The sequence below is a fragment of the Eschscholzia californica genome, unplaced genomic scaffold, assembly GCF_041429995.1.
Source record: "Eschscholzia californica isolate CP2 unplaced genomic scaffold, dmEscCali1.0.p SCAF_2, whole genome shotgun sequence".
In the NCBI taxonomy this organism is placed as follows: Eukaryota; Viridiplantae; Streptophyta; class Magnoliopsida; order Ranunculales; family Papaveraceae; genus Eschscholzia; species Eschscholzia californica.
Window position 1 is genome coordinate 39,327,205 of NW_028238309.1, and position 24,416 is coordinate 39,351,620.

The following is a 24,416-nucleotide window of genomic DNA, read 5'->3' on the forward strand; positions in this document are numbered from 1 at the left end:
GTAAGACGAAAAACACATTATCATTTTAGTGCCAACAAGAAAAGGAAAAGTTTGCCAAAAATGGGCTTATTTTGGCGCCAGATTAGTCCAGTGTCTATTTCCACTTAAACAAGACTAACCACGATCGTTTTGTCACTTTGTGGGTGGAGCAAGAGTCATGTCCTAAACTCGTCGCCGTAAAAATTATTTCTAGAGAGAGAGAGAGAAACCCTTCGATCACTCCACCCTGAGTATCATCATCTTTTTCTAAGTCTAGAGAGAGAAACTAGTCATTTCTTGGAAGAAATCCCCCCTTTCTCTCTCTTCTCCCTTTCAAATCCCACTCTTGAAATCTTCAATCAGAACCACCGTCGTTCTGTTAGAAGCTTTAAGTCCATTTGTGCGAAGATCATTGACAAGGTACAATCCCTACTGTCTCTCTCTCTCTCTTCTCTGAAATGAAGAAAGTGTACTTTTATCGGTTTCTAGATCAACACACAAAACGAATGCTGACTAAATTTCTGTGTTTTATGTGCTATAACTTTAGTTACATGTTCACTCTGAACATCACAGTAGTTTGATTTCATTTTCATGGTGAATGTATGTTCGTGAAAAGGGTTTTTGGTGTTGATGTTTGTTGAATATTTCTTCTAGTCCACTAGATGAAGATTAAAACAGTTTAGATTTCTAGGGTTCTGATCATGTTATGTTACTATAGTTACAAATTATTGATGAATTTTTCTATCTTTGATCTTGAATATGGGTTTCTTTGTTGCCTATAGTTGGAGAAACAACATGGGAGCCGGGAGGAAAACTCAGACTTTTAAATTGGGTGAAAGACCTTTAAATGCCTCATGCCCGATTAACGCCAGTGTAACGGCGAGGAACTTGAGGAAAAATGACCTTGGTGGGGTTGTGTTTGGCTGCACACGCTACACCATGACTGAGTGCCTCTCCAACCAGATATTTGGTTAGTATTCTACCAATCGGTTTGTATTTTACTTCTGTATAATTGATGAGTTTTACTTAGTTATGTTATCTTTTGGAAAAAAAAAATATGTAAGGTAGCAACTTACAATGATCACATTTGACATTGTGAACAAGTGGGATGAATTGTGCAAATTATATTTGAAACAACAAGTACCCGTTATAACGATCATATATTAACATATAAAAAATTTTGTAAAGCAGTCAATTTGCTCACCTTGTTGATAACAGGTTTGCCGAGCCTTCACTTCTCCTACATACAGAACATCGTTCCGGGCCTGCCTCTTTTCTTATTTAACTATAGCGATAGGCAACTGCACGGCATTTTTCAAGCAGCGAGTCCTGGTCAACTGAATATCAACCCATATGGTTGGAGTGCCGGTGGTTCTGAGAGAACCCTATATCCTGCACAGGTACTAGTACAACTGGCTTCATACATATTCTACTAGGAGTAGTTATCTTAAATAAACAAAAAAACTCTGGTACATTGCTGAAAGAAGGGAATATATGACTTTTGATACTGTAAATAAACAAAAAACTTGGAACTTTTGATACTTGTTGGAACCTTCCTTTTTATGATTTGTATTGGTCCTACATAATAGTATATAATCTTAAAAACTTCATATAGTATTGAACTCATTTTCAGCCAATGTTTCTGGTTTCACCAATTTTTGAAATTTATTTCTCATATATGGACTAACAAAAACAAATAAAAGGATTTTTGAGTTTTACCCTCTGGTAATTAAGTTTATCTAGACTTACTATATTTGACAAAATACTAAGACATTCTAGATTTGGCGATAAGTTTGTGCTTGTTTGGAGGGATCATCATAAATGATTAAAGTATGTCGTTCACGGTACATAAAATATTCAGCCAGAGTTGTACTATTACAGGAGGGATGTTCAGTACTGTTTCTTATAGTACTGTTCGGGGAGTCAATAAACTAATTTCTGTGGATGTTTATTTGCCGGGACACATTTGGCATGGTTCTAGAACCTTGTTCAGAGATGTTTTTGCTTGACCCAGATTTGGATGCCCAAGTGGAATTTGGAGCATTCCAAAAACTTGGAGATCCAACTAGAGGATGACGTCAAGTCATCATGCCCTTTATGACCTGGGCGACACACGTGCTACAATGGCCGGGACAAAGGGTCGCAACCCCGCAAGGGCGAGCTAACCCCAAAAACCCGTCCTCAGTTGGTCTTACTTTCGCTATTTCTGATTACATTTTAAATTAACGGTTTCCATTCATTTCGACCCATTTCAAGTAGTAAAGATTGGGGACCCATTTCAAGTACTAAAGATTGGGGTTTGTCAATATCAATACCGACAACAAGGAAATTAGAAATCATAGATTAAATAATCCATGAACAAAATAAGTCTCTAGTTTTCTACCAATCATGTTCTTGACTAGACCCAACACTAAAATAGAGTATTACAATTACTTAAATCACATAACCGGATCGTTATTCTTGATAATCGTTTATTTCTGTCTGCATTTTTCTGCACGTCAAACATCCTCTTAGTGTTCACCTAATGTCATGTGGGCAAACCTTTAAATTTGAATTGATTAATAAGACAAATGAATATGTTAATAGTAGCACAACTACAAAAAAGAGTCATAAATTTGCATTCAGAATCAGTTAAAAACCTATAACTGATAAATTCGTATAAACATAGTAGACTTCAGGTTCAAATCTTACATTATACAGCTTTTCCTCCATACCCAAAAAGACCAACATTGAACTTTTTCGGAGAATCTGACTGAAGAATAATAGCTTTCTCCTTCCCATTCAGACCAAATGCCTCTAGGGATGCCAGAATAACACTTACGTTTTTGCAACCTTAAATTTCCTACCAATTTTGGTTGTTCATCTTAGTTGCAGCCATGAAAACTTCTTTCTCATTGCTAATAAATATGAGGTCGCCCTTTGGTCCGCCGCGGCCTTTTGCTAGACGACTAACATCTTCAGATGGACACTCCTTACCAATACATGCTCTCAACGAGAACGAAGCTGCTTTTGGAGTTCTATAGAAAGGTACATTTAACATGACATTCTTGATCTCATCCTGTTCTCCAATTTGGTTACGATCCAGGTATACATACTGACACATATCCTCCACAGACATCTTTATCCACAATTTATCTTCGTTTGAGATGTTCAATAGTTTCATATGAAATGTAATACCAGCAGGCAATCCGGAAATGAAAGGAAGAGGGTTTTCCGAATCATTGCTTGGTATATCCAGTTCTCCCTTGATTTATTTTAATCTTCCACTGAATGCTGCTTGTTCAAGGGCGAATACTTCAAGTAATTTTTTCGAAGGAACTGAGTAGGAAAAAGCATCATTATCATCCTGATATCCAATTTCACTAAATACCTTCTTGAGTTCTTCAGCAAATGCAGAGGGTTTAATAGATTCAGCCTCACAAATAAGCTTCCACCATCGGCAACCTCAGGACACAAGTGAGAAGTATCAGCTCTAAGATATGCAACTCTTCTTTTTTACTGAAACCTGAATACCCATGCATCAGTTTTCTAAGACTAGTATCTAACTTTTCTAATAAAAGATCCAGCATTTCTGTTCTATAGCTATCAATTCTTTTTAATGGCATAACATGAATCCATGTCTTTGCTAGAAGTTTGACCACCCGAATATATTGAGATGCAAATGCCAACAAACCGGTAGGTCCACGCGAATCAACAGCTATAGTTTGCAGCTCTTCCTTACAGCTCCTATACATAAGAACAAGTAGGAAAGATTCAATCAACATGAACAAAGCAAAGCTTTTACATAATTAGGCTTGACGAAAATTTAAGAATGGCTATAGGAAACTACATATCTCTTTCTGAGGATTACTAGCTACCACTTGCGCTTATAAATAAAGACAAAGGAGAAAATAGTTTGGAATAGAACCTCAATGTCATCCGTACATCATCTAAGAATCCTAACTTTATTGACTGCCAGGTCTCCACGACCACTCCGAGGATGAAATTTACATTTCTTTCTGCCTCTTCATGCATGGAAGTGACTCTCTGTTGACATACAAGAGCTGAAATTGTTTGCCTTAAGTCCCACATATTATCTTGAGACAGCATTTCAGAGGTTTGGTTACTGATTTGTTGCAGCGGTTCTACTTGATCAATAATCTCATCTATATTATGAATTGGAAGCTTTCTTCCAGATCCAGGCAAGAAAAGATGATCCTCTTCAAATGTATCAGCATCAGGAAAATGCATAATTCTACTGGATTGAGATAAATAAGCCAATAATGTGTCTTGAGTTACAACATCTCCTAAAGAGTGGGAGATTCTCCCAAGAAAAGGAACTGCATATGGAAAAACTTTCTCTGGAACAGTGCATAAATGACGTTCACGTGTCAAAGTTGCCGAAATGGCTAATACAAGTATTGCAGTTACTCTTGCATTATCGAGGCTCAGCTCCCCTTCACATGAAGGTTCTATCTGATAAAAGAGGAAAAATAAAAATCATTATTTTCACTCAGTTATTCTGAATGTATAGAAAATAAATTTAGAAACTAACTTCTTGAGACACTTCTTTGATGAAGCTACTCGCAAATTTTGCATGGTTTCTACCCATATGAAATAACACAGAGAAGATATCAGCTTCATCCTGGGAGGAAAGAAAACAGAGTCAGATATACCAACGATGTGCCCAAGGAAGTAGTATCATACATAATAAACTGAATTTGAGATTAAAGGGGATGCACACCTCAGGATAGGTCTCCAAATTGGATAGAAGACCATCAATTGATGACTTAAAAATATCCATATTTGTCAGTTTGACGTAACGGAGAACATTTCTGGCTTCAATTCTTATCAAGGTACTCACATCAACTAGGGTACCAAGAAACTGCAGAAAAGTGCGATAAAGTATAAACCGCGATGAGAAATATGGTTATATACTTGGAAACAGTAAAGAATTCATTCATCAAATCTTAAAACATACTCCCTCCGTCCGATTTTGTTTGACCTTTTAGGAGATTCAACTTATTAAGGATTTTCATTTATTGCTTGCTAAGTAAATATATTTTCCTAAATTACCCATATTTAAGTTATTAGAGTATTACAATAAATACCATGTTGGAAGTAGTGTCGAACCGATTGCAACGTTTTATTATTATTATTAAAAGTGAGGGGTAGATTGAGAAATGCCAGTAAAGTTAGTAATAAATGAATCTTATTTAAAGTAAGTGGACAACATTTTGGGACTTCCTTAAAAGGAATAACATCCAAACAAAATGGGACGGAGGAAGTATAAATTTTCTTTAATTTGGTTAAGTAAATTTAATGAAAGGATGATCAAACTGATCTACTTGGCTACATGTCCCCACATCCATGCAAGATGTTCTTAATAGATTAATGACTCTGTTCCCGGCTATAATCCCGGCCAGGGTAGGTGACCGGGCCAGATTTAGTGAGAGAACGTACTCCGGTCGGGATTATGGTTGGGCATAGTATCATCGATGTTCTTAAGATCGGTCGAAAGCTACCTTTTGACTGATTTTAAATATGCTTAGTTGTTTTGTTGCGTTGAGATACAAAACTTAGCTTCTTAAAAGCCATAAATGTACTTTTCACGGGAAAAAGCAAAAGCCACAAATTGTGGCTTAGTTGTAGCTTTTTCGGGAAGCTAAAAATCACTCACACCTTCAAACACGAAGTGACTCGTGCCCCTCACCCTCAGTCCCTCTCCCTCTCTCTACACCCAACGTAATAGGTTTCTGTGCACCTAGCTTCTCAATTCTTCTTTCTCTCTTAAAAACCATTACCTATCACTTTCTCTCCTTAGACATATTTTTTAAGTCCTCTTTCATAAATATTGCCTTTCTCTATCCACATAACCTCTTCTTAAATCATTACATTTTCCTCTCTCCCTTTGTCTCTCTCTTGCTATTTCACCACCACCAGACCAAGCACAAACAAAATAAAAAGCAGGTAATATATTAACAGAAAATTTATCTTAATTATTATTTATTTTTTGATAACTATTATTATCTTTTACAAAAATTATGTTTTCTCTCTTCAACTAGTAGTGCTTTTCTTCGCTGAATTCTCATATAAATTTATCTTTTCTATACTTTATTCTAATGTTTGTTAGAATAGAATAGTCTTTAGTGGTTTGGTTATGCACCAAAAAAAAAATATGTATTTGTTTTAAAATACACTTTTAGCTTATTTTTGCGAAATGTATCATGCTAACGCTTTCTTAGGATATTACCACACAGTCAAATTTAGTTTCTTTTTAAACACTCAAACTGAAGTGCTAAAAGATACGCAACTGCAAAAACAAAATTTGTTTATCCAAATGAGACCTAAAGAAGCAAGAGGTATACCATATGCATGTGGATCTCTTGCACTTTTAGTCGATTAGACTTCGCCATTTGATACATTGTATCCAATATTTGCAACCGAACTACCATCGAATCATCATTCAGCATGTCCATCAACAAGTTTAATGCATCATGCGCAAACTGGACAGAGAAAGCTACTAGAATCCCCAGCGACTTACAGGCTGATCTCCTCACCTTTAAAAGTAACATATGTACAAGAGGCAAGTGCATAACAAAATTAAATTGAAGCTAAAGATAACTAAAATTGACGTCAAGGTGGTCGTTTTTATTACCAAATGTGGTGTGTAGAAACCATTTCAGACTATCAAAACGACTTCTTGTAAAGTAAAACAGCGCATGCTTCAATTTCAGGAGATTAAATATCCATCTCTGTTATATCTGAAGCCTACAAGAGAAACACAGGTGAAGTAAAATCCCGTAGAGGATAAAAATTACCTCAAAGAATTCATCTTCAAGTCCATGTACAAAAGCACCAGCAGCGTTCGATGCTAGTAAGTCCAACTGTTTGGTAGCACACTTCCGCGGAAGTTTTCTTTCTTTTATGATCCCTAGGACTTTTTTCGATAGGGTCTGCAACAGTATATCCTCAGATACCAATTTTATTTTCCCAAGCGCAAGAAAAGCTTCATTCCTGACCTCCATACTCATATCTCTTACCATTGAACAAAGCTGTATAAGACAAAATCCAGCACTTAAGGAAGAAGGATTGCACATGAATTCCAAGCATCTTCTAGCAACAGAAAATAACAATAAAAGCATGTTTGGATGAGCAGCTATAACTATTTCTTAGACTAAGATTACCTGAACAAATGCTGAATCAAACCAATCTCCGTCAGCAACATCAGTATCAGAGACAGTCACCTTTTGGTACCACTCCGTAACCTGGATACAAAATGACATTTTTTTAGCAGAAAAGAGAAAGCTGTGTTAGCCAATGACGTAAATCGTGCAATCCATGTTGGAGGTGGACAACATTCTCCTTTCCTCATAAGAGTTTTCTAAAGCAAACAAAGAATATCCAAAGTGAAGATCATAACCATCAATGCTACTGCATTTTTGATAACCATCACTAAGAACAGCATCAAGATGGCTGGGAATCCAAAAAGTTTATCAACAGCATATGAAGATGATGAATTGATCAGGTTAACTTGCAAATATGAAACATATAAGATCAAACTAATACTATAGATGAGCCCTGAATTAAGAAACTGATAACAACAATTCATTACCACATGAATGGCGGCTGACCTCACGTAATCATTTGAATCAAGAAGAAGATCAACTGCACGATCGTAGCATTCCCCAACCAATCCACAGCTTTCAATACCAGATGATTTGCTTAAAGTGACTAACCCATCTAAAGCAATTCTCCTCATGTAAGGATGCGGGTCACTTGTAAACCTTAAGAAAACGGTAACTAAGAGAGAAGGTCTAACCTGAAATTTCAAGGTGTTGAGAAGAATCCATGACCGAGTAGTTATAGAGGGGCTTAAGCAAAGAGATAGTAGATAATCTTCATTGAGTTCTTTAATGGCGGATAAAAAGCTTTCATCACTCTCTGCGATGGTGAGGAGAACTGACAAGGATAAGACACTGAGATTAGGATCCTGGGAAAATACGTATGAATGGACAGTGTCAAAGACGACATGAGAGAAGTGGCGGTGTCGAAGAGCTAGGTCAGACAGAAGCTTGAGGACATGGTAGTGGAGTTGGATAAGGTTAATTTCTCGATCACGTTGCAGAAATCGGGCAAGGGATTCAAAAACAAGAGAGATGATTTTGTCGGAAGTTGAAGGATTGATAATGAGTGCTCTGAGGGAGGCTAAGGATTGAAGAGGACAGGGGAGTCGCTGTGTACTAGTAGTAAAATGATCAGAAGAGAAGCTTGTTATTAGGTTATCAAAATCAGCATTCCCCAAAACATGTTGTTCCATGCTATTAGTGTTTCCTTCCGAACTGAGTAAGACCTACTTAAATTGTATGTTATACAAATTCCTTATGCTGGCCTTGTCGTGTTGGTGAAATTTCAGAACTTCCCATTCTTTTTAGGCAATAAAACCTGTAAGGTGATGAAACCATAAAAGACCAATTTAATAGACAATCCAAATACTAGTCTCCACTCTGCAATTTAATAGACAATCCAACACTGAGTTGTTAATCAAACAGTAAAAGAAAGCACAATGGGATAGTATTAACAAAATAATGTTGTATACAGATGATAAAGAACCATGCTTTCTGTCATTACTTGGGCATTTTCACAAACAACAATTGAGCACAAATAAATGTAGTTGTAAAGAACCATTTTAATCTATGACAAAGATTAACTTTGAACGTAAGTAGTACCCATCAATCAAAAGAAACACAAAGAAGCATACTCTAAATTAAAATCATACACGAAACCAGCACTAGTTTCACCATATTTGTTTTCTCAGATAAACGTTTGGAAGTTGAAATTATACATTCAGAAAAACACTCAAACAAATAGGGTTACATCAATGTCAAGAGCACATCTACAAACTAACTTACAGCAGCTAAGAGCAAATTTTACTATTAACAGAACCATTAGAGAGAGAGAATTCTCTCTTTCTTATGCGCTCTTTTCAACTTTTGGTTCGATGTGGAGCCAGTTAAGAAATTTGACTTTGATTATGAACTAACAAGTTACCACTAATTGAATTCTTTTCTTTTCGACATTTTTGTCACATGGGTGGGGGTGGTCTACTACATAAATTTGGAGGGGAAATTTTACACACACACACACTGTTATATACACATATTTCACTCCATTTACGATGACCAAATGAATTGTTATGGTAGGACCAAAGGATTTTAAAAGGGACCAAAAAAAGAAATGAAAAGAATGTAAACAAAGAAGGCGAAGGGTCATTAAAATTCTCGTGTGTTCTAGGGGTGGTGTTTATGCTTCTCATGAATTTCAATCCCAAAACAGACCCAACGAAAAAGAGAGACACAAGTACTTCAAGTACAATTGCCCTTTTATGACTGAAAACTGAAATCTGAATATACTCATGAATCTGTAGTTGGACTTGCCAAATACTTTTGTAAAAGGTTCAAGCTTATACTCAACTTTCTCAAAGCAAAATTGAAGTACGAAGTATAGATACCAAATCTATGTTCAAAATCAACTGAAAGTTATGAACAGCAAAACCGAAAGAAATAGCAAGGAGCAGCAGCTTTCATGTTTCATAGCTAGCCCACGGAGATTATGGCATGGGTTTCGTTGGCTAGACAAGATACAAAATCATACTTTTATCAATTCCTAGGGCTTTGTAGTAAACCCTGGAAATCAAAGAATCAACCAGAAAACCAGTCGAGTAGGGCGTTTCATAAAGGTAATGGAGATCAAGCAATTAAAATGTTGAATCCAAACAACGAAACAAACTATAGAAGGGAGAAAATTTTGAAAATTTTTAATTACAAAAACCCCCTATTAAAAGTTGGGGCAATTACTGAAACCCCCACCTTTTCATAATGCAGATTACTGAAACCCCCACCTTTCATTTATAATTACAAAAACCCCCCACCTTTTTGAAAATTCTGTTAGATTTAACTTTATACTTTTAAATATTACTTTGTTACCCCTCTTACTAAAACCCCCACCTTTTCATAATAAAGTTACTAAAACCCCCACCTTTTCTAATACACTTACTGAAACCCCCACCTTTTCTAAACAGACTTGGCCTCTTACTAAAACCCCCACCTTTTCAATATGCACATTACTGAAACCCCCACCTTTCATATTTGTCCATGATTTGTTCAACTCATACACTTTATCGAAATCAATCCTTCAATCATTTCTACAAATATATTACATATTAAAGTGTCAACTCATACACTTTTTTTGCAACAGCATGATTCGAACTTTAACCTCTCGGTGAAGAATATACATGTTACTACTCAACTCGTATACTTATATTACACATTCGTCTCTATATATATATATAGGTGTTATATTGGCTAATATATTTCATTGAATCATTATAAACATCACACCAAAATGAGTTCGTTTAAGGGAAAGAATAAAGAAGAGAGTAGAGAAAAGAAAACATCATCAATAATAGTAATATTCAGATATGGGGATTGGATTGATCTTGTTCTAGTGGTGTTGGGTACAATTGGTGCAATAGGAGATGGTCTACAAGCTGATACTGTGGATGAAAACCTAACAACAAATTGAACATAGAAATTGTTTGCTTTCCCATCCTCTTATTTTATTGCAATCTCTCATGTATACAACTACTATATATACCTCTTCAATCAAGGGTTGGCACACAATCAAACTTAGCAAAAACTGCTAAATTCTTCTTCAATTCTATTATTTCTTAAGCTTAATCTGATAGTTTATTATCATGGATACATACTCATTTAGTACCTCATTCATTAAAAAATCTAAAGGAAGAAAGATAGATCATGATTCCCCTGAAGAGAGTGGTTGGGCTCATTATTTTGAAGATTTCTTATCAAAAAACCAAGAAGAATCAAATTGTTCTTCTTTCTCTTACTCTGATTTTGGAAGTTCATCAATGGTTTCTGATGCTGCTTCATGTGTTCCATGGAAGTTAGCTGATTCAGAGAAAAGTTGTAAGAAGTTGAATTTAAAGAAGAGAAGAAGTAGAGTTGTTGAATTTAAAGAAGAGAAGAAGTAGAGTTGTTGGATTTTGATGGTGGGGCTTTCGTATTATTAGTATTTGGGTTATCAATCACCTCACTTGTTGCTTTGCTCATCCCATTGATTATATTCCTGCCTTTGTTACGTCTATTTACAACCATTTACAACCACATGATTATGATTATATTCCCCCATTAAAAAGCCCCAATTTGAGTAAGCAATCAAGTAAGACAACATAATTAGAAGTCAATATCATATCAAATGTACACTAGTAACTAACTAAATTAGTACAGAGAGACCTCAAAGGTAATTAAGTTACTCTTGAAACAACAAAATTGCAAATTAAAAACCCTAATTAAGAAGAAATCTAACCATCTAGAGAGAGAGTACCTTCGGCTTCAATGGAGGACGCCGCCTTCGAGAGAGATAGAGAGCCTTCGGTTAAGGGAGAGAGAGAGAGAGAACCTTCAATGGAGGATTACAAGAGAGAGATAGAGAGAGAGAAGGCCTTCGGTTAAGGGAGCTGCTTTCAATCTGCTCGGAAATGCCGAGTTCCCGTGGGGGCTTGGTGGGAGAAGATAGAGTTGGTTATTTGCCCCCACGTGGTTTCTCGAAGGCGCCCAGATTTTTAACTTTATAAAGGCTGGGCTTGTTTAACAAATGGGCATTTCGGTCAATACACATCACTAACGGCCCCATGCTGTTAAATCTGACGGAAAATTTCAAAAAGGTGGGGGTTTTTGTAATTATAAATGAAAGGTGGGGGTTTCAGTAATGTGCATATTGAAAAGACGGGGGTTTCAGTAATTCCCCCATATTAAAAAGAGTATCTAATCCGGATAATAATCATGGGTTTTCTCACAAATCATCGAAACACGATTTGATTGTTACTCTCGATGGTGTCTTACTTTACAGTTAAGTCTTTCAAAGAAGACAAGTGGGAGGAAAATATTCGAATCAGATATTCGAATTAGAGCAACAAATGAGAGCAAAAGTTACTCATCTGATTAGGGATATCACCTTATTGCGGAATAAAGGGATAAATCGCCAAGAAACTTCTTAAGAAATTAAGGAAGTTTTCAAAAGTTTGCTCAAAAACCCCGAATGAGTCTTGGGAAGATTCAGACAGACTATAGCAGAACCACTCTGAAATTGGACCGGAAATCCAAAGAAATAAGAGTAAGAATGGTTAAGTCTTGTTCGACAAGAAGGTAAGTGGGAGTGAAACAAGTTAGTTTCGAGTCCTATACGTAGGATACATACTTGAATTGAGAAGACAATAAGAAACCTCAAAACAGTTAGAGAACTGACTCAATAGGACAATTGACGAGGGTAAACTAATTAGGGCATCGGAATCTATAATGATAGATCAAAAGATGATAAAGACTCGTTCAAAAGAAGTTTTGAAGAGATCTAAATAGAAGAACTCTTAAAGAGAGATTCTACCCATCTCCCATGGGAGTCTGATAAATATGACATATCAGATGAGATACGAAAAGACATGAGAATCGAGCATTGCACTTGTTCTAAGTACAAGTGGGAGACTGAAGGATATATTCCTTAGGTTAGAATGAATGGTATCCTTCCGAAGGAATGTCCCTCGACCAAGGTTGCAATGCGTACGATTTGGCGAATAGGATCTTAATGACCTTACTCGGAAGATTATTAGTCCGGTCCAATTAGGGGTCGTAATGCTTAGCTAGAAGCCAACTACGATCGTCGGATAACTTCGGTAATCCGCGGCTAACATAGACCGGATCCTACAAGGGTTACACATAAGAGTAATGATTTGAATGGAGAGAATTTACTAGAAAGAGAATGACAAATAAGTGGATTGGATCAATTATTGGTAAGTCCAATTAGTTCGGAGAAGTCCGAAGAAAGACAAACACATCCGAGCCTTAAAGAAGGTCCCGGGAAGGCTTTAGGTGGGCCGGCCATGTGATGGCCGACCATAGCAAGGGGCCGGCCATTACATGGCCGGTTAAGCCCTAAGTGGGCCGGCTAAGGAAGCCCATAAAGGGCTAGGTTGGCCGGCCACACTAAGGGAACCCTAAAAGGGTGTTTTGGGAAACATCTTATAATTAGGCTTTAGGAATCCTAGTTTGGGTCACATACCTTTTCTAGGGATTTCTATATAAGGACCTAATTAGACAAACCTAAAGATGATGAGAAATTCACAACACAATTCAGTGTGTGAAAAGCCAACTGAAAGAGTTCAGAATATACATCTCAGAGAGAGAAAAAAAAAAAAAGAAGTTTTCTCAACTATCTAGTCAAGAAGAAGGAGTTCTTTGTCTCAACCTTCAAGAAGGTCCTAGCTGACTGAAAAGAGGGATTTCAAGTTATATAGTCGGTGTCTCAAGTAGAGGAGCGACAATTGGAGCTCTTATCTTTTGAATACTGGTCGGGATTTAGTTCGTGGGAAAGCGATTAGAGGTAATTTTCTTTCCATCTAGTTCATTGATATGTTCATGTATAGATCCTGGTAAACTAGTGTTAAACATAACATGTTTGAGATTCCGCTTAGAACACTAGACAATTAGGTGTATTAGATACACACATAATCCTACAACAGCATCAACATCATCAAAAACATACAAAACAGCAAACATGAAGTCCAATGGCAGTCCAGAATTCACGTCCGAAAAATTCACGAAGTCAAACGAAGGATTGAAAGGGTGCAATTCAAATACACGAATAGAAAATTCAATTCTCCTGCAGATAAATTAGCTAAATGGGCTAGAAAGAAGAATAAATCGAAGACTTGGACCAATGTACCTTATTTTATAGTTTCTATGTATTGTAATGACATTTTGCATGTTTAATATAATATTTACGTTTCAACAAAAAAAAGATAAGATGTACTCATGTAATGAGTTTGCATTTTCGTTTTATATATAAACTTCCAAAATTTTGGTGCTCTTATTACAACGCCTAGAACCTCTGACCGGTGTTTTAACCTAATAGCCTCTATCTTTTTTCTCCCTCTTTAGTATCAATAAAAAAAATTAAATGTGAAAAAGCTTTTTAAAATTCCAACATATGGAATTGAAATTACATCATCATAGAAAAATTCGGCAAAACATTTAAGTCAAGAAATTAGTCACGATTAGGGAGGTATTTAGTAAGTTAGTCATTTTTAAGAAGCCAATCAAGAGTTAACTCAATTAGAAAATCAAGTATCAGATTTTGAAAGATAAGAAGATCCAGCTGTAAAGGTAAAGTCATCAGGGAGTTCTCTTATCTCTTCCAGCAACTTAAGCCATCAGGGAGTTCTCTGATCTTTTCTTTTAATTTCTTTGCTTCCTTACTTCTATAGTCCTCTAGCAAATTTTTGTTGATAGGAATCTGTTAGTTTCTTATTTCATTATCTCAGACCTACTTCTCTGATCTGATTGTTCATCACCTTGCATGTCCATTCCTATGGGTCTCAAGGACTCTGAGATGGTTTTGGCTTATCTAGTTAGATCTCTGGTATCTATTCTTAGTTCTTTGTAGTGAATTCTTAAGTTCTATAGTTCTGGTTTTTTTACTTAGCTTGTGATTCATAAAAAAAAAAGATATTCCTGTTTTTTCTGTTGAACTAGTAGTGTTATTGTTGGCCTTAGTTTCAATCTCCTCTCTCACTTACTATAGTATTTACTTTTGATTTTGCTTTGTTGTCCTTGTTTGGTCTATAGTTTGGGTCTGTCAGTTTTCCTTCTGTGGTGTTTTAAGTTGCCTTTATGTGCTTCATGTTCTTTCCTTATACACATCCGAGTCTAGTCAACTAAGCTACTGGTTTTCTGACTTTAGACCTTTAAGTAGATCAAGTGGGTGGTCCTTAGACTTCTAGAGGCTTTAGGGTGTGGCCTTGCTTGAGCAGTGGCTTTGACTCAGTGAAGGTGCGCTTAGGAGGTAGAATCTTTTAGTGGCCTTGTTTGAGTAGTGATTTTGGCTCTGTGGTGGCCCTCTTCGATGGGTCCCTGATTTGGGCTCTTTGGGTTTTGTGTGGGCTCTTTTGGGAGTAGCCTGGTGGAGCAGTGACATTGACTCAGTGAGGTGCCCTTAGGAGGTAAAATCTAAAAGTGCCTTTTGGAGGGGTGTTTTCCTCTTAGGTGGGTCGGGCCTCTAGTTTTGATTAGGTAGGTAGTTTCTCCTCAGAGGTGCCCTTAGATTTATAGTTTAGGCTGAACCTGTTCTGGTGGGGTTGGTTTAGGTGGGTCTAGCCTCTGGTCTTGTATAGGTAGGTGGTCCCTCTATTGGTGTTGTAGATGGAGCCCTCCATTCTAGCTTGGAATGTCCGTGGGTGTGGGAATTTTGCTAATCACAAGCACCTTAGCGGACTAATTAAAGAGCATAATCTTGACTTGCTCTTTCTTTCTGAAACCAAATGTATCAACACAAATTTTGATAAACTTCTGAATTTGACTAGCATCTACGACAAGCATGTTATATACCCGGTCAATAAAGTCGGAGGTCTAGCCCTTTATTGGTCTCCCCACTTTGATATTAATGTTATTTACTCTGACAACAATATGATTCATATGCAGGCCTCTTTTGTAGACAAGGACAACATCTTTTATATAACGGGCTTCTATGGAAGCCCGTACAGTAGGGATAAAACCAAACCTTGGGAGATTTTAGCCCAATTAGCCCCTGACCCCCATATCCCCTGGCTAGTTATAGGAGACTTTAACTGTATTTTTGACCAGTCTGAAAAGCTAGGAGGCAAAGAAGTGTCGCATAGTTCTATTGAATTTAGTAAGCAGAATATCAATAATTTGGGTCTTCAGGATGTAGGTTATGTGGGATACCCGTTCACCTGGTCTAACAAACAATTTAATGGTAACCTTATACAAGAGAGACTAGATAGGGCTTTAGTGAACTACACCTGGCTTACCAATTATCCTCACTCTAAACTCACTCATCTGCCTACGTTAGGTTCTGATCACAACCCCATTTTTCTCTCCACTAAATCTAAATCTAATCTGGGGCGTAAACCTTTCAAATTCATTCGCACCTGGATGTCCCATCCTAATTGTGTTCAATTCATTAAAACTAACTAGAGTTCTCTTCCCTGCCAGATTCAAGCCAAACTTAATTCCCTACCCATTAAACTCTCTAAGTGGAATAAAGAGATTTTTGGTCACATTGACAATAAGATTAAGAGCCTCACCCAGCAACTCCAATTCATTAATAATGCTGACCAGTTCAAAGATACTTTCAATCAGATCGAAACTTGCTTTTACAACAGGAAAGCATGTGGAAAGAAAAATCGAGAGTAGCTAACATCAATTTAGGTGATCGCAATACTCAGTACTTCCATGCGAAAGCCACCACGAGAATCGGAAAAATCAAATACATTCCATTAAGTTGGAGGACAACACGTGGACTAATGATGAAGCTCAAATAGCCAATGTTTTTGTTACTCACCTCCAGAATATTTCGGCTACCGCTGGTTCCACCCTCTCTACTAATCTTATTGATTGTTTCGACCCTCAGATATCACAACTCCAAAATGATACTCTTACTGTGATTCCGGATTTAGATGAAATCCGTAAGGCCACTTTCTCTTTGAAATCTGGAGCTGCTCTTGGGCCGGATGGATATCCTCCTCTATTCTATCAAGCCAACTGGGATACAGTAAAGGAGGATCTTCACAAGATGGTTTTTGTCTTCTTTCGAGAAGCGACTCTCCCTACGATGTCTAATCACACCCATATCTGCCTAATCCCTAAAACCAAAACTCCTCAAACTCCGGCTGACTATAGGCCTATTTGTCTTCTTAACACTACATACAAAATTATCACTAAAATCCTTGCCAATAGACTCAAACCTACTCTGGCTGATATCATATCCCCGTTCCAAGCTGCTTATGTTCCGGGTAGGCAAATCACTGACAATATTATGATTAGCCAGGAGTTAATTCATTCCTTCAAAAAGATCAAAGGCGCGAAGAGTTATTTCGGCCTCAAACTGGATATGTCCAAAGCTTTTGATCGGATTGAATGGCATTATCTGGAGCAAATTATGCTCCTGATGGGCTTCGCCCCTGGCTGGACCAGGCTTGTTCGTACTTGTCTCAACTCTAGTTCCATGGCCGTTCTGATCAATGGACGTCCCGGGCGCACTTTCAATGTTAGCAGGGGGATTCGTCAGGTCGACCCGCTTTCACCTTTCCTTTTCGCTATTGCTATGGAAGGTCTAAGCCGCCTCCTTGACAGGCATAACAGTCATCACCCCTTCATTAGCTTCCCAATCTCTAATTCGGATCTCACTATTAATCGTCTTCTCTTTGCAGACGAATGTATTATCTTTGGTCAAAATTCTCTTGACAACATTCACAACCTCAAGCTGATTCTTAAAGAATTTAGTGATGCGTCGGGTCAGATGATTAATTACTACAAATCCAACATTTTCTTTTCCAAGAACTCGCATCCGAAATTCAAACGTATGATTATCCGTGAATTTAAAGTTCATCAATCCTCGACTGGTGACAAATATCTCGGCACGAATCTGTTCATTGGTAAAAACAAAAAATCTATCTTTCAACCCCTTCTCAACCAAATCAAAAACAAGCTTGCCAAGTGGCAATCTAATCTTCTCTCTCAAGCTGGTCGCTCGGTAGTCATTTCTACCATCGCAGCGGCCGTTCCCGATACCAAATGCAGTGCTTTGCTATCCCAAAAGGCATATGTAACAGCATTGAGTCCCTCTAAAGGACTTTCTGGTGGGGAAAATCCAAAATTTTCCATACTATCAACTGGTCGGCTATTTGCAAGCCAAAGAAACTAGGTGGTCTGGGGTTACGCCTCCCTCATCTTGATAATCAGGCCTTTCTCAGTAAAATTATCTGGCGTATTATTAATAACCCGAAGGCCATTTGGGTTCGTGTGCTCAAAAGTAAATACTTTCCTAAAACCTATCGGCCCACCCCTCCCAAAACTACCCATTCTTGGCCTTGGAAATCTATTGTTAAGCATTATTCTAATATGGATAGTCTTATCTTCTGGAACATTAATACAGGGTCTAACATTAACGTTTGGAGTGACTATTGGATCCCAAACCACCCCCCTCCCATAACTAACCATACGGGGTCCAACATTAAATGGGTTGCACAACTTATTACAAACAACACTTGGAATTTTCAGATGTTGCAGCAATGTTTTAACGATGATATATGCAGTGCTATCCTCAGCATCAACCTCCAAAATAATCAGGAAGATAAACCGATATGGACATTAACCAAATCAGGTAATTTCTCGATAAAATCAATGTATTATTATTTAAGAACGGAACGCATGAATGTGATGCAGGACCATCTCGAATGGGGATTTATCTGGAACTTGAATACTATACCACGTGTGAAGCTTTTCCTATGGAAATGCTGTACAAATAGCTTACCTGTCAAAGCGAAAATTGGCAAATTCATTGGAGACCAATTCTCCTTTATTAATTGCGATGAAAACGAAACTTTAGATCATGTGATGCTGCACTGCACATTTGCTAAAGTAATTTGGTTCAATTATGATGTGAGAACAGATCAGATTAGCTCGACTAATCAATGGATAACACAATGGAAAACTCTAAATGAGGATACTACCAACCAATATGCCAAAATACTTTGGTTCATTTGGAAAGCTAGATGTGAAAATAGTTTTAACACGAACAAACACAATCCTCGACAAATCATAGACCGAATTAATAATGCGTCCATCACTCCTCTCAAGATTGAGACGATTATCACTAACAAATGCAGGAAATCTACTAAGGAACAAAAATGGAGACCTCCATCGACACCATATTTAAAGTTGAATGTTGACGCCTCGTTTACAAAAGATACAGAACCGGCCGGAATAGGATGTATTATCAGAGATGAAAAGTCGAAATTCATTATAGCAGCAGCAAATTCGGTGCGAAGCCAAAACGCGGAAGAATGTGAAGGATTAGCTATCCTATCTAGTATGCAATGGGCATTACAATTAAATATTACTCATGCTCATATAGAAAGCGATAACCAAGCACTAATCAAATTCATCAACGGTCATAATATTGGACTACACTGGCAATCTTTAAAGATGATACAACAAATTCAATCCCTTATAAACAATTTCGAAGGAATCATGTTCACCTATGTTTCTAGGGATTGCAATGCTCCAGCTGATGCGATTGCGAAATGGGGAAGAAGAAATGAAGGAAAGAATTGAATTATGTACCTTCTTTTGTGTCGGCTTTACTTTAGTTGTTTTGTGTGTTTGTAGTACTCTTGTTTGTGTCGGCTTTTCTTTAGCCGTTTGTGTGGTTGTAGTACTCTCGTTCATTTTTAATGCAATGTTCTCTCATCAAAAAAAAAAAGTATCAGAAAATTTCTACTTTATGAAAAACGTCAGGTATTGGAAAAGTCAAGCATGAGACGATTTTATTTTATGATGATAAAAGGTCCCAATAAGGAGTTAACTCAATTAGAAAATCAAGTATCAGAAAATTTCTACTTTACGATAAACGGTCAGGTACTGGAGAAAATCAAGCATGAGACTATTTTTATTTTATGATAAAAGGTTATGATATACTTTGACTACCGTAAAATTGTAAGACGAAAAACACATTATCATTTTAGTGCCAACAAGAATAGGAAAAGTTTGCCAAAAATGGGCTTATTTTGGCGCCAGATTCGTCCAGTAAAAATTCATTTCTAGAGAGAGAGAAACCCTTCGATCACTCGGTTGTGTTTACTAGTAGTAAACGCTTCCACTCCACCCTGAGTATCATCATCTTTTTCTAAGTCTAGAGAGAGAAACTAGTCATTTCTTGGAAGAAATCCCCCCTTTCTCTCTCTTCTCCCTTTCAAATCCCACTCTTGAAATCTTCAATCAGAACCACCGTCGTTCTGTTAGAAGCTTTAAGTCCATTTGTGCGAAGATCATTGACAAGGTACAATCCCTACTGTCTCTCTCTCTCTCTTCTCTGAAATGAAGAAAGTGTACTTTTATCGGTTTCTAGATCAACACACAAAACGAATGCTGACTAAATTTCTGTGTTTTATGTGCTATAACTTTAGTTACATGTTCACTCTGAACATCACAGTAGTTTGATTTCATTTTCATGGTGAATGTATGTTCGTGAAAAGGGTTTTTGGTGTTGATGTTTGTTGAATATTTCTTCTAGTCCACTAGATGAAGATTAAAACAGTTTAGATTTCTAGGGTTCTGATCATGTTATGTTACTATAGTTACAAATTATTGATGAATTTTTCTATCTTTGATCTTGAATATGGGTTTCTTTGTTGCCTATAGTTGGAGAAACAACATGGGAGCCGGGAGGAAAACTCAGACTTTTAAATTGGGTGAAAGACCTTTAAATGCCGCATGCCCGATTAACGCCAGTGTAACGGCGAGGAACTTGAGGAAAAATGACCTTGGTGGGGTTGTGTTTGGCTGCACACGCTACACCATGACTGAGTGCCTCTCCAACCAGATATTTGGTTAGTATTCTACCAATAGATTGTATTTTACTTCTGTATAATTGACGACTTTTACTTAGTTATGTTATCTTTTGGACTTACATGATCACATTTGACGTTGTGAACAAGTGGGATGGATTGTGCAAATTATATTTGAAACAACAAGTACCCTTTATAACGATTATATATTAACATATACATTTTTGTAAAGCAGTCAGTTTGCTCACCTTGTTGATAACTTCAATTGGCTCACCTTGTTGATAACAGGTTTGCCGAGCCTTCACTTCTCCTACATACAGAACATTGATCCGGGCCTGCCTCTTTTCTTATTTAACTATAGCGATAGGCAACTGCACGGCATTTTTCAAGCAGCGAGTCCTGGTCAACTGAATATCAACCCATATGGTTGGAGTGCCGGTGGTTCTGAGAGAACCCTATATCCTGCACAGGTACTAGTACAACTGGCTTCATACATATTCTACTAGGAGTAGTTATCTTATAGTTCTTGTCATACATTGATCTATTTGTCCTTGGTAAAAGTGGGTACTGAATGTCTTTTTCATGATCAGGTTCGTATACATGTTCGGATGCATTGCAAACCACTGTCTGAAAAGCAGTACAAACCGATAATCCAGGATAACTACCACAGTCCAAGCCACTTCTGGTTTGAGCTTGATCACGCTCAGACTGGTGCATTAATCTCGTTGTTTGAATCTGTCCCAGTGCAAAGGGTACCGAAGTTGCAAACTCAATTTAAACCTGCTTTTGAGTACGAGAAGAGACCTCAGTCAACTTCAAAAGGCAATTTGGTTCAATTGAATTCTTCCAACACATGTTTCCAGAATAAGTGGAATATGCTTTTTGTTTCAACCCCTGCCACTGAAGATGCAAGTGAAGATGAAGAAGATTCAAGACAATCAGTTTCAGAGGCTGATGCGCCACAGTCCTATCCTTCAAGCTCTTCGGTTGCTACTCCTCACAAAGATGATGTAGAAAACCAGATGTTACTACCTCACATTGATGAAGCGGGGGTGGATGATGAAGTAGACGTCATTTACAAAAAACTTCAACGGCTGATGATCAATCGAGAACATGCAAAATCTAACCCTGAAGAAGATGAAGAAAATAGGCCTGCTGCTAGTGAGGTGATTGTCACACTTTCGGAGGATGAATGCCCATCAGAATCACCAATGTCCTCTGAAGAGAACTCTGAAGATGTCCCAGTTAATTTCTCTGATTCTCAGTCTCCAACAGATCAGGTAACTTAGTTCAAGTTATTCTTAATTATTTCGTTTTGTTTTTGTCATGTTTTTGTATGTACCTTTTCCTTTTTGTGTTCATGTTTGTCATGTCTCCGTGTAGCTGAGACAAGAAGTTGAAGAGCTTAAGGTTTCTTCCCTGGAGCAACTTCAAAAGATAACTTCCTTGGAAGAGAAACTGGTACCTTCCTTCATATTAACTAGTTCTTCATATTTGGTATTTCTCTATTACTAAGCAATTCTACGCTCTCAACAACTAATATGCTTACCGCGGACCAATTGCTGAAAGTGCTTTCCTAATTTGGCCAGATAAAATGCAAGTACTCCTTATATTCTTTAGTGAGTGGGCTTTGTGGCTTTTCCTCGTCATTTCTGAATTCACTGGAACTTATTATATTTTTTGTTTACAGATGGAGTCAGATATTCAAGTGGAACAACTGCAAGTGCGTATCGAGAAATTGGAATTTCAGATGATTTCATCCACAATTGGTGTTGATGAACCAGTGAATAAATCTAAAGTTTCTACTGATACACTAGAAGAGTGGTTTGACGAAACGCGTTTGGATGCTAACGGGCTGGTATTCTTGATTGGAGGATATGATGGACATTCATGGTTGTCGTCTTTGGATTGCTATTCTCTTTCTAGGGACACCATGAAATCTCTGAAGCCTATGAGTTCAGATCGTTCATATTCCGCAGCAGCTGCACTAAATGGAGATATTTACGTATTTGGTGGTAGGAATGGTCATCTGTGGTATGATACAGGTATTACTCGTACTGTCTCTAAGCTTCTTCTCCAAATAATATCTTTCGCACTTCGCAAAGCATTACTGACAAGCTACTTTATTCATGTGAAGTTGAATCCTACAACCCACTGAAGAATGAATGGACTCCTCGCCCTGCATTGTTTCAGAAAAAAGGATGCTTAGCAGGAGTCACTTTGCAGGATAAAATATTTGCGGTTGGTGGTGGTAATGGAGTAGATTGTTTCGCAGATGTAGAGATGTTTGACCCAGTTGTTGGAAGGTGGTTCCATACTCAATCAATGAGAGAAAAGGTACTTTTTTGTGTAGTGTTGGGCCGTAATGAGCTATTGCGCTTCTTAAATGTGCATATGAGAGTGTAATGTGGCAATTGACTTGAATTCTTTACCGAATAGATTAAAGCTACCGCAAATCGGTATGTTGTTGCACTAAAACCTTAAGATAAGGAAGTCCTATAAGCAAATATTCGTGAAACATTGAAAATATACAAGTCCTTTAAGCAAATTTTCATATTCAGTCCTGCACCTAAGTTATGTACATTCATACTAATCCATTGAGAGGTTGTTTCTGTTCTTCCAGAGATTTTCTTGTGCTGCTGCAGAGCTAAACGGTGTCATTTACACAGTTGGGGGCTTCGATGGACGAAATTATTTGAAGTTAGTCACTACATTTCAGTTTACTGGTTTTTAACATATTTGTTATTAGATCCCATTGACAGTTCAAAACCTGTTTCAAGTCCCTCACATGCTAGTGCCCACAAAACCAAAACCGTACCTCCAACTACATTATATCGTAGTTTATATGAACAGCAAACTCACTTTGGTTCCGTAACATAACATCTGATTATTATTCCAGATCAGCCGAACGATTTGACCCGAGGGAAATTTCATGGTCCCGTCTCCCAAGCATGAACACGAACAGAGGGTGTCACTCCTTGGTCGTTCTCAAAGAGAAGTTGTAAGTTAAAGTACTTAGTTTGAAGCAGATAATATGTCCATTCTGAATAAATCAAATGTGAGATTCACTTTTCTCTACAGATATGCTTTAGGAGGTTATGATGGAGCTAAAATGGTTCAAAGTGTTGATGTATTTGATCCTCGCACGGGCTCATGGACAGCAGCTGACGAATTGAAGGAATCAAGGATTTATTCTGTGGCAGCAGTAGTTGGAGAATCAATTTTCTTGATTTCAGGGTTGAAAGAAGGCATGATACTATCAGAGACGGTATTGATACAAAATTCTCTTCGAGTGTTCTACTAACTATTTTATTTTCTCACTCAATATGTTTTTCCAAATGGGTCTTCATGATGTCTAGTATCAATATCAGGTGGAATGTTTTAACGAACGCAGTGGCTGGTCGGTGATCAATGTGAAGGGTTTGGGGAAGCGGAGTTTTTCCTCTGGAATTGTTCTGTAAAAACGTGACTGGATGAGGAACAAGAGACATTTAGTTCCTCATGACCCTCTTCTAAGGTTTCTTCTTATATGGAATTACAATCAAGCATATTAGTACAAATATACTATTACATAGGTGTAAGTAACCACTTTTGGAAAGGAGAAATGAAGACAGTATTCCCAGCTTGGCGATTTATCTGACTTGTGAACTCTGGTGCATTGCTGAAAGAAGGGAATATATGACTTTTGATACTGTAAATAAACAAAAAAATTGGAACTTTTGTTACTTGGAACCTTCCCTTTTTATGATTTGTATTGGTCCTCCATAATAGTATATAATCTAAAAAACTTCATATAGTATTGAACTCAATTTCAGCTGTCTTTCTGTTTTCACCAATTTTTGAAATTTATTTCTCACATATGGACTAACAAAAACAAATAAAAGGATTTTTGAGTTTTACCCTCTGGTAATTAAGTTTATCTATGACTTGCTATTTTTGACAAAATACTAAGACATTTTGGATTTGGCGATAAGCTTGTGCTTGTTTGGAGGGATCATCATAAATGATTGAAGTATGT

General features: G+C 37.4%; 2 protein-coding genes across 9 annotated transcripts; one reads left to right on the forward strand and one right to left on the reverse strand.

The window, feature by feature from the left end:
* Positions 1-24,215, forward strand: LOC147557807 (uncharacterized). 6 transcript variants are annotated; one of them, XM_086659406.1, is made up of 11 exons: positions 1-399; positions 20,253-20,440; positions 20,687-20,868; positions 20,989-21,678; positions 21,782-21,859; positions 22,089-22,443; positions 22,536-22,735; positions 23,022-23,098; positions 23,298-23,399; positions 23,480-23,666; positions 23,770-24,215. In XM_086659406.1, exons 2-11 carry the CDS (start codon positions 20,266-20,268, stop codon positions 23,857-23,859), a joined length of 2,136 nt encoding a protein of 711 aa, XP_086515532.1. In that variant the 5' UTR covers positions 1-399; positions 20,253-20,265; the 3' UTR covers positions 23,860-24,215. The 6 variants fall into 6 exon arrangements, with proteins under 6 accessions (XP_086515532.1, XP_086515536.1, XP_086515533.1 ...); XM_086659407.1 differs by lacking the exon at positions 1-399 and adding an exon at positions 19,555-19,890; XM_086659408.1 differs by lacking the exon at positions 1-399 and adding an exon at positions 19,945-20,070.
* LOC147557808 (protein SIEL-like) lies at positions 2,575-11,574 on the reverse strand. 3 transcript variants are annotated; one of them, XM_086659405.1, is made up of 11 exons: positions 11,365-11,523; positions 10,868-10,928; positions 7,781-8,403; positions 7,574-7,701; positions 7,146-7,226; positions 6,780-7,013; positions 6,327-6,518; positions 4,703-4,843; positions 4,514-4,603; positions 3,887-4,434; positions 2,575-3,705 (listed from the first exon to the last, which is right to left on the reverse strand). In XM_086659405.1, the coding sequence occupies exons 3-11, from the start codon at positions 7,809-7,811 to the stop codon at positions 3,396-3,398; spliced, it is 1,755 nt and encodes a 584-aa protein (XP_086515531.1). In that variant the 5' UTR covers positions 7,812-8,403; positions 10,868-10,928; positions 11,365-11,523; the 3' UTR covers positions 2,575-3,395. The 3 variants fall into 3 exon arrangements, with proteins under 3 accessions (XP_086515531.1, XP_086515530.1, XP_086515529.1); XM_086659404.1 differs by lacking the exon at positions 10,868-10,928 and having other exon boundaries at positions 11,365-11,574; XM_086659403.1 differs by lacking the exon at positions 10,868-10,928 and having other exon boundaries at positions 7,574-8,403.
* Positions 24,216-24,416: the final 201 nt, after the last annotated feature.

Excerpts from the sequence above, each read along its gene's own strand:
- LOC147557808 (XM_086659403.1), bottom strand. The coding sequence starts at position 8,278 with ATGGAACAACATGTTTTGGGGAATGCTGATTTTGATAACCTAATAACA. Across the intron at positions 7,227-7,573 it reads GGTCAGCCGCCATTCATGTG|GTTACGGAGTGGTACCAAAA; the intron begins GTAATGAATTGT and ends TTTTGTATCCAG. Across the intron at positions 7,014-7,145 it reads TTGATTCAGCATTTGTTCAG|CTTTGTTCAATGGTAAGAGA; the intron begins GTAATCTTAGTC and ends TGTCTTATACAG.
- LOC147557807 (XM_086659406.1), top strand. The coding sequence starts at position 20,266 with ATGGGAGCCGGGAGGAAAACTCAGACTTTTAAATTGGGTGAAAGACCT. Across the intron at positions 20,441-20,686 it reads CCTCTCCAACCAGATATTTG|GTTTGCCGAGCCTTCACTTC; the intron begins GTTAGTATTCTA and ends TGTTGATAACAG. Across the intron at positions 22,444-22,535 it reads TCATCTGTGGTATGATACAG|TTGAATCCTACAACCCACTG; the intron begins GTATTACTCGTA and ends ATTCATGTGAAG.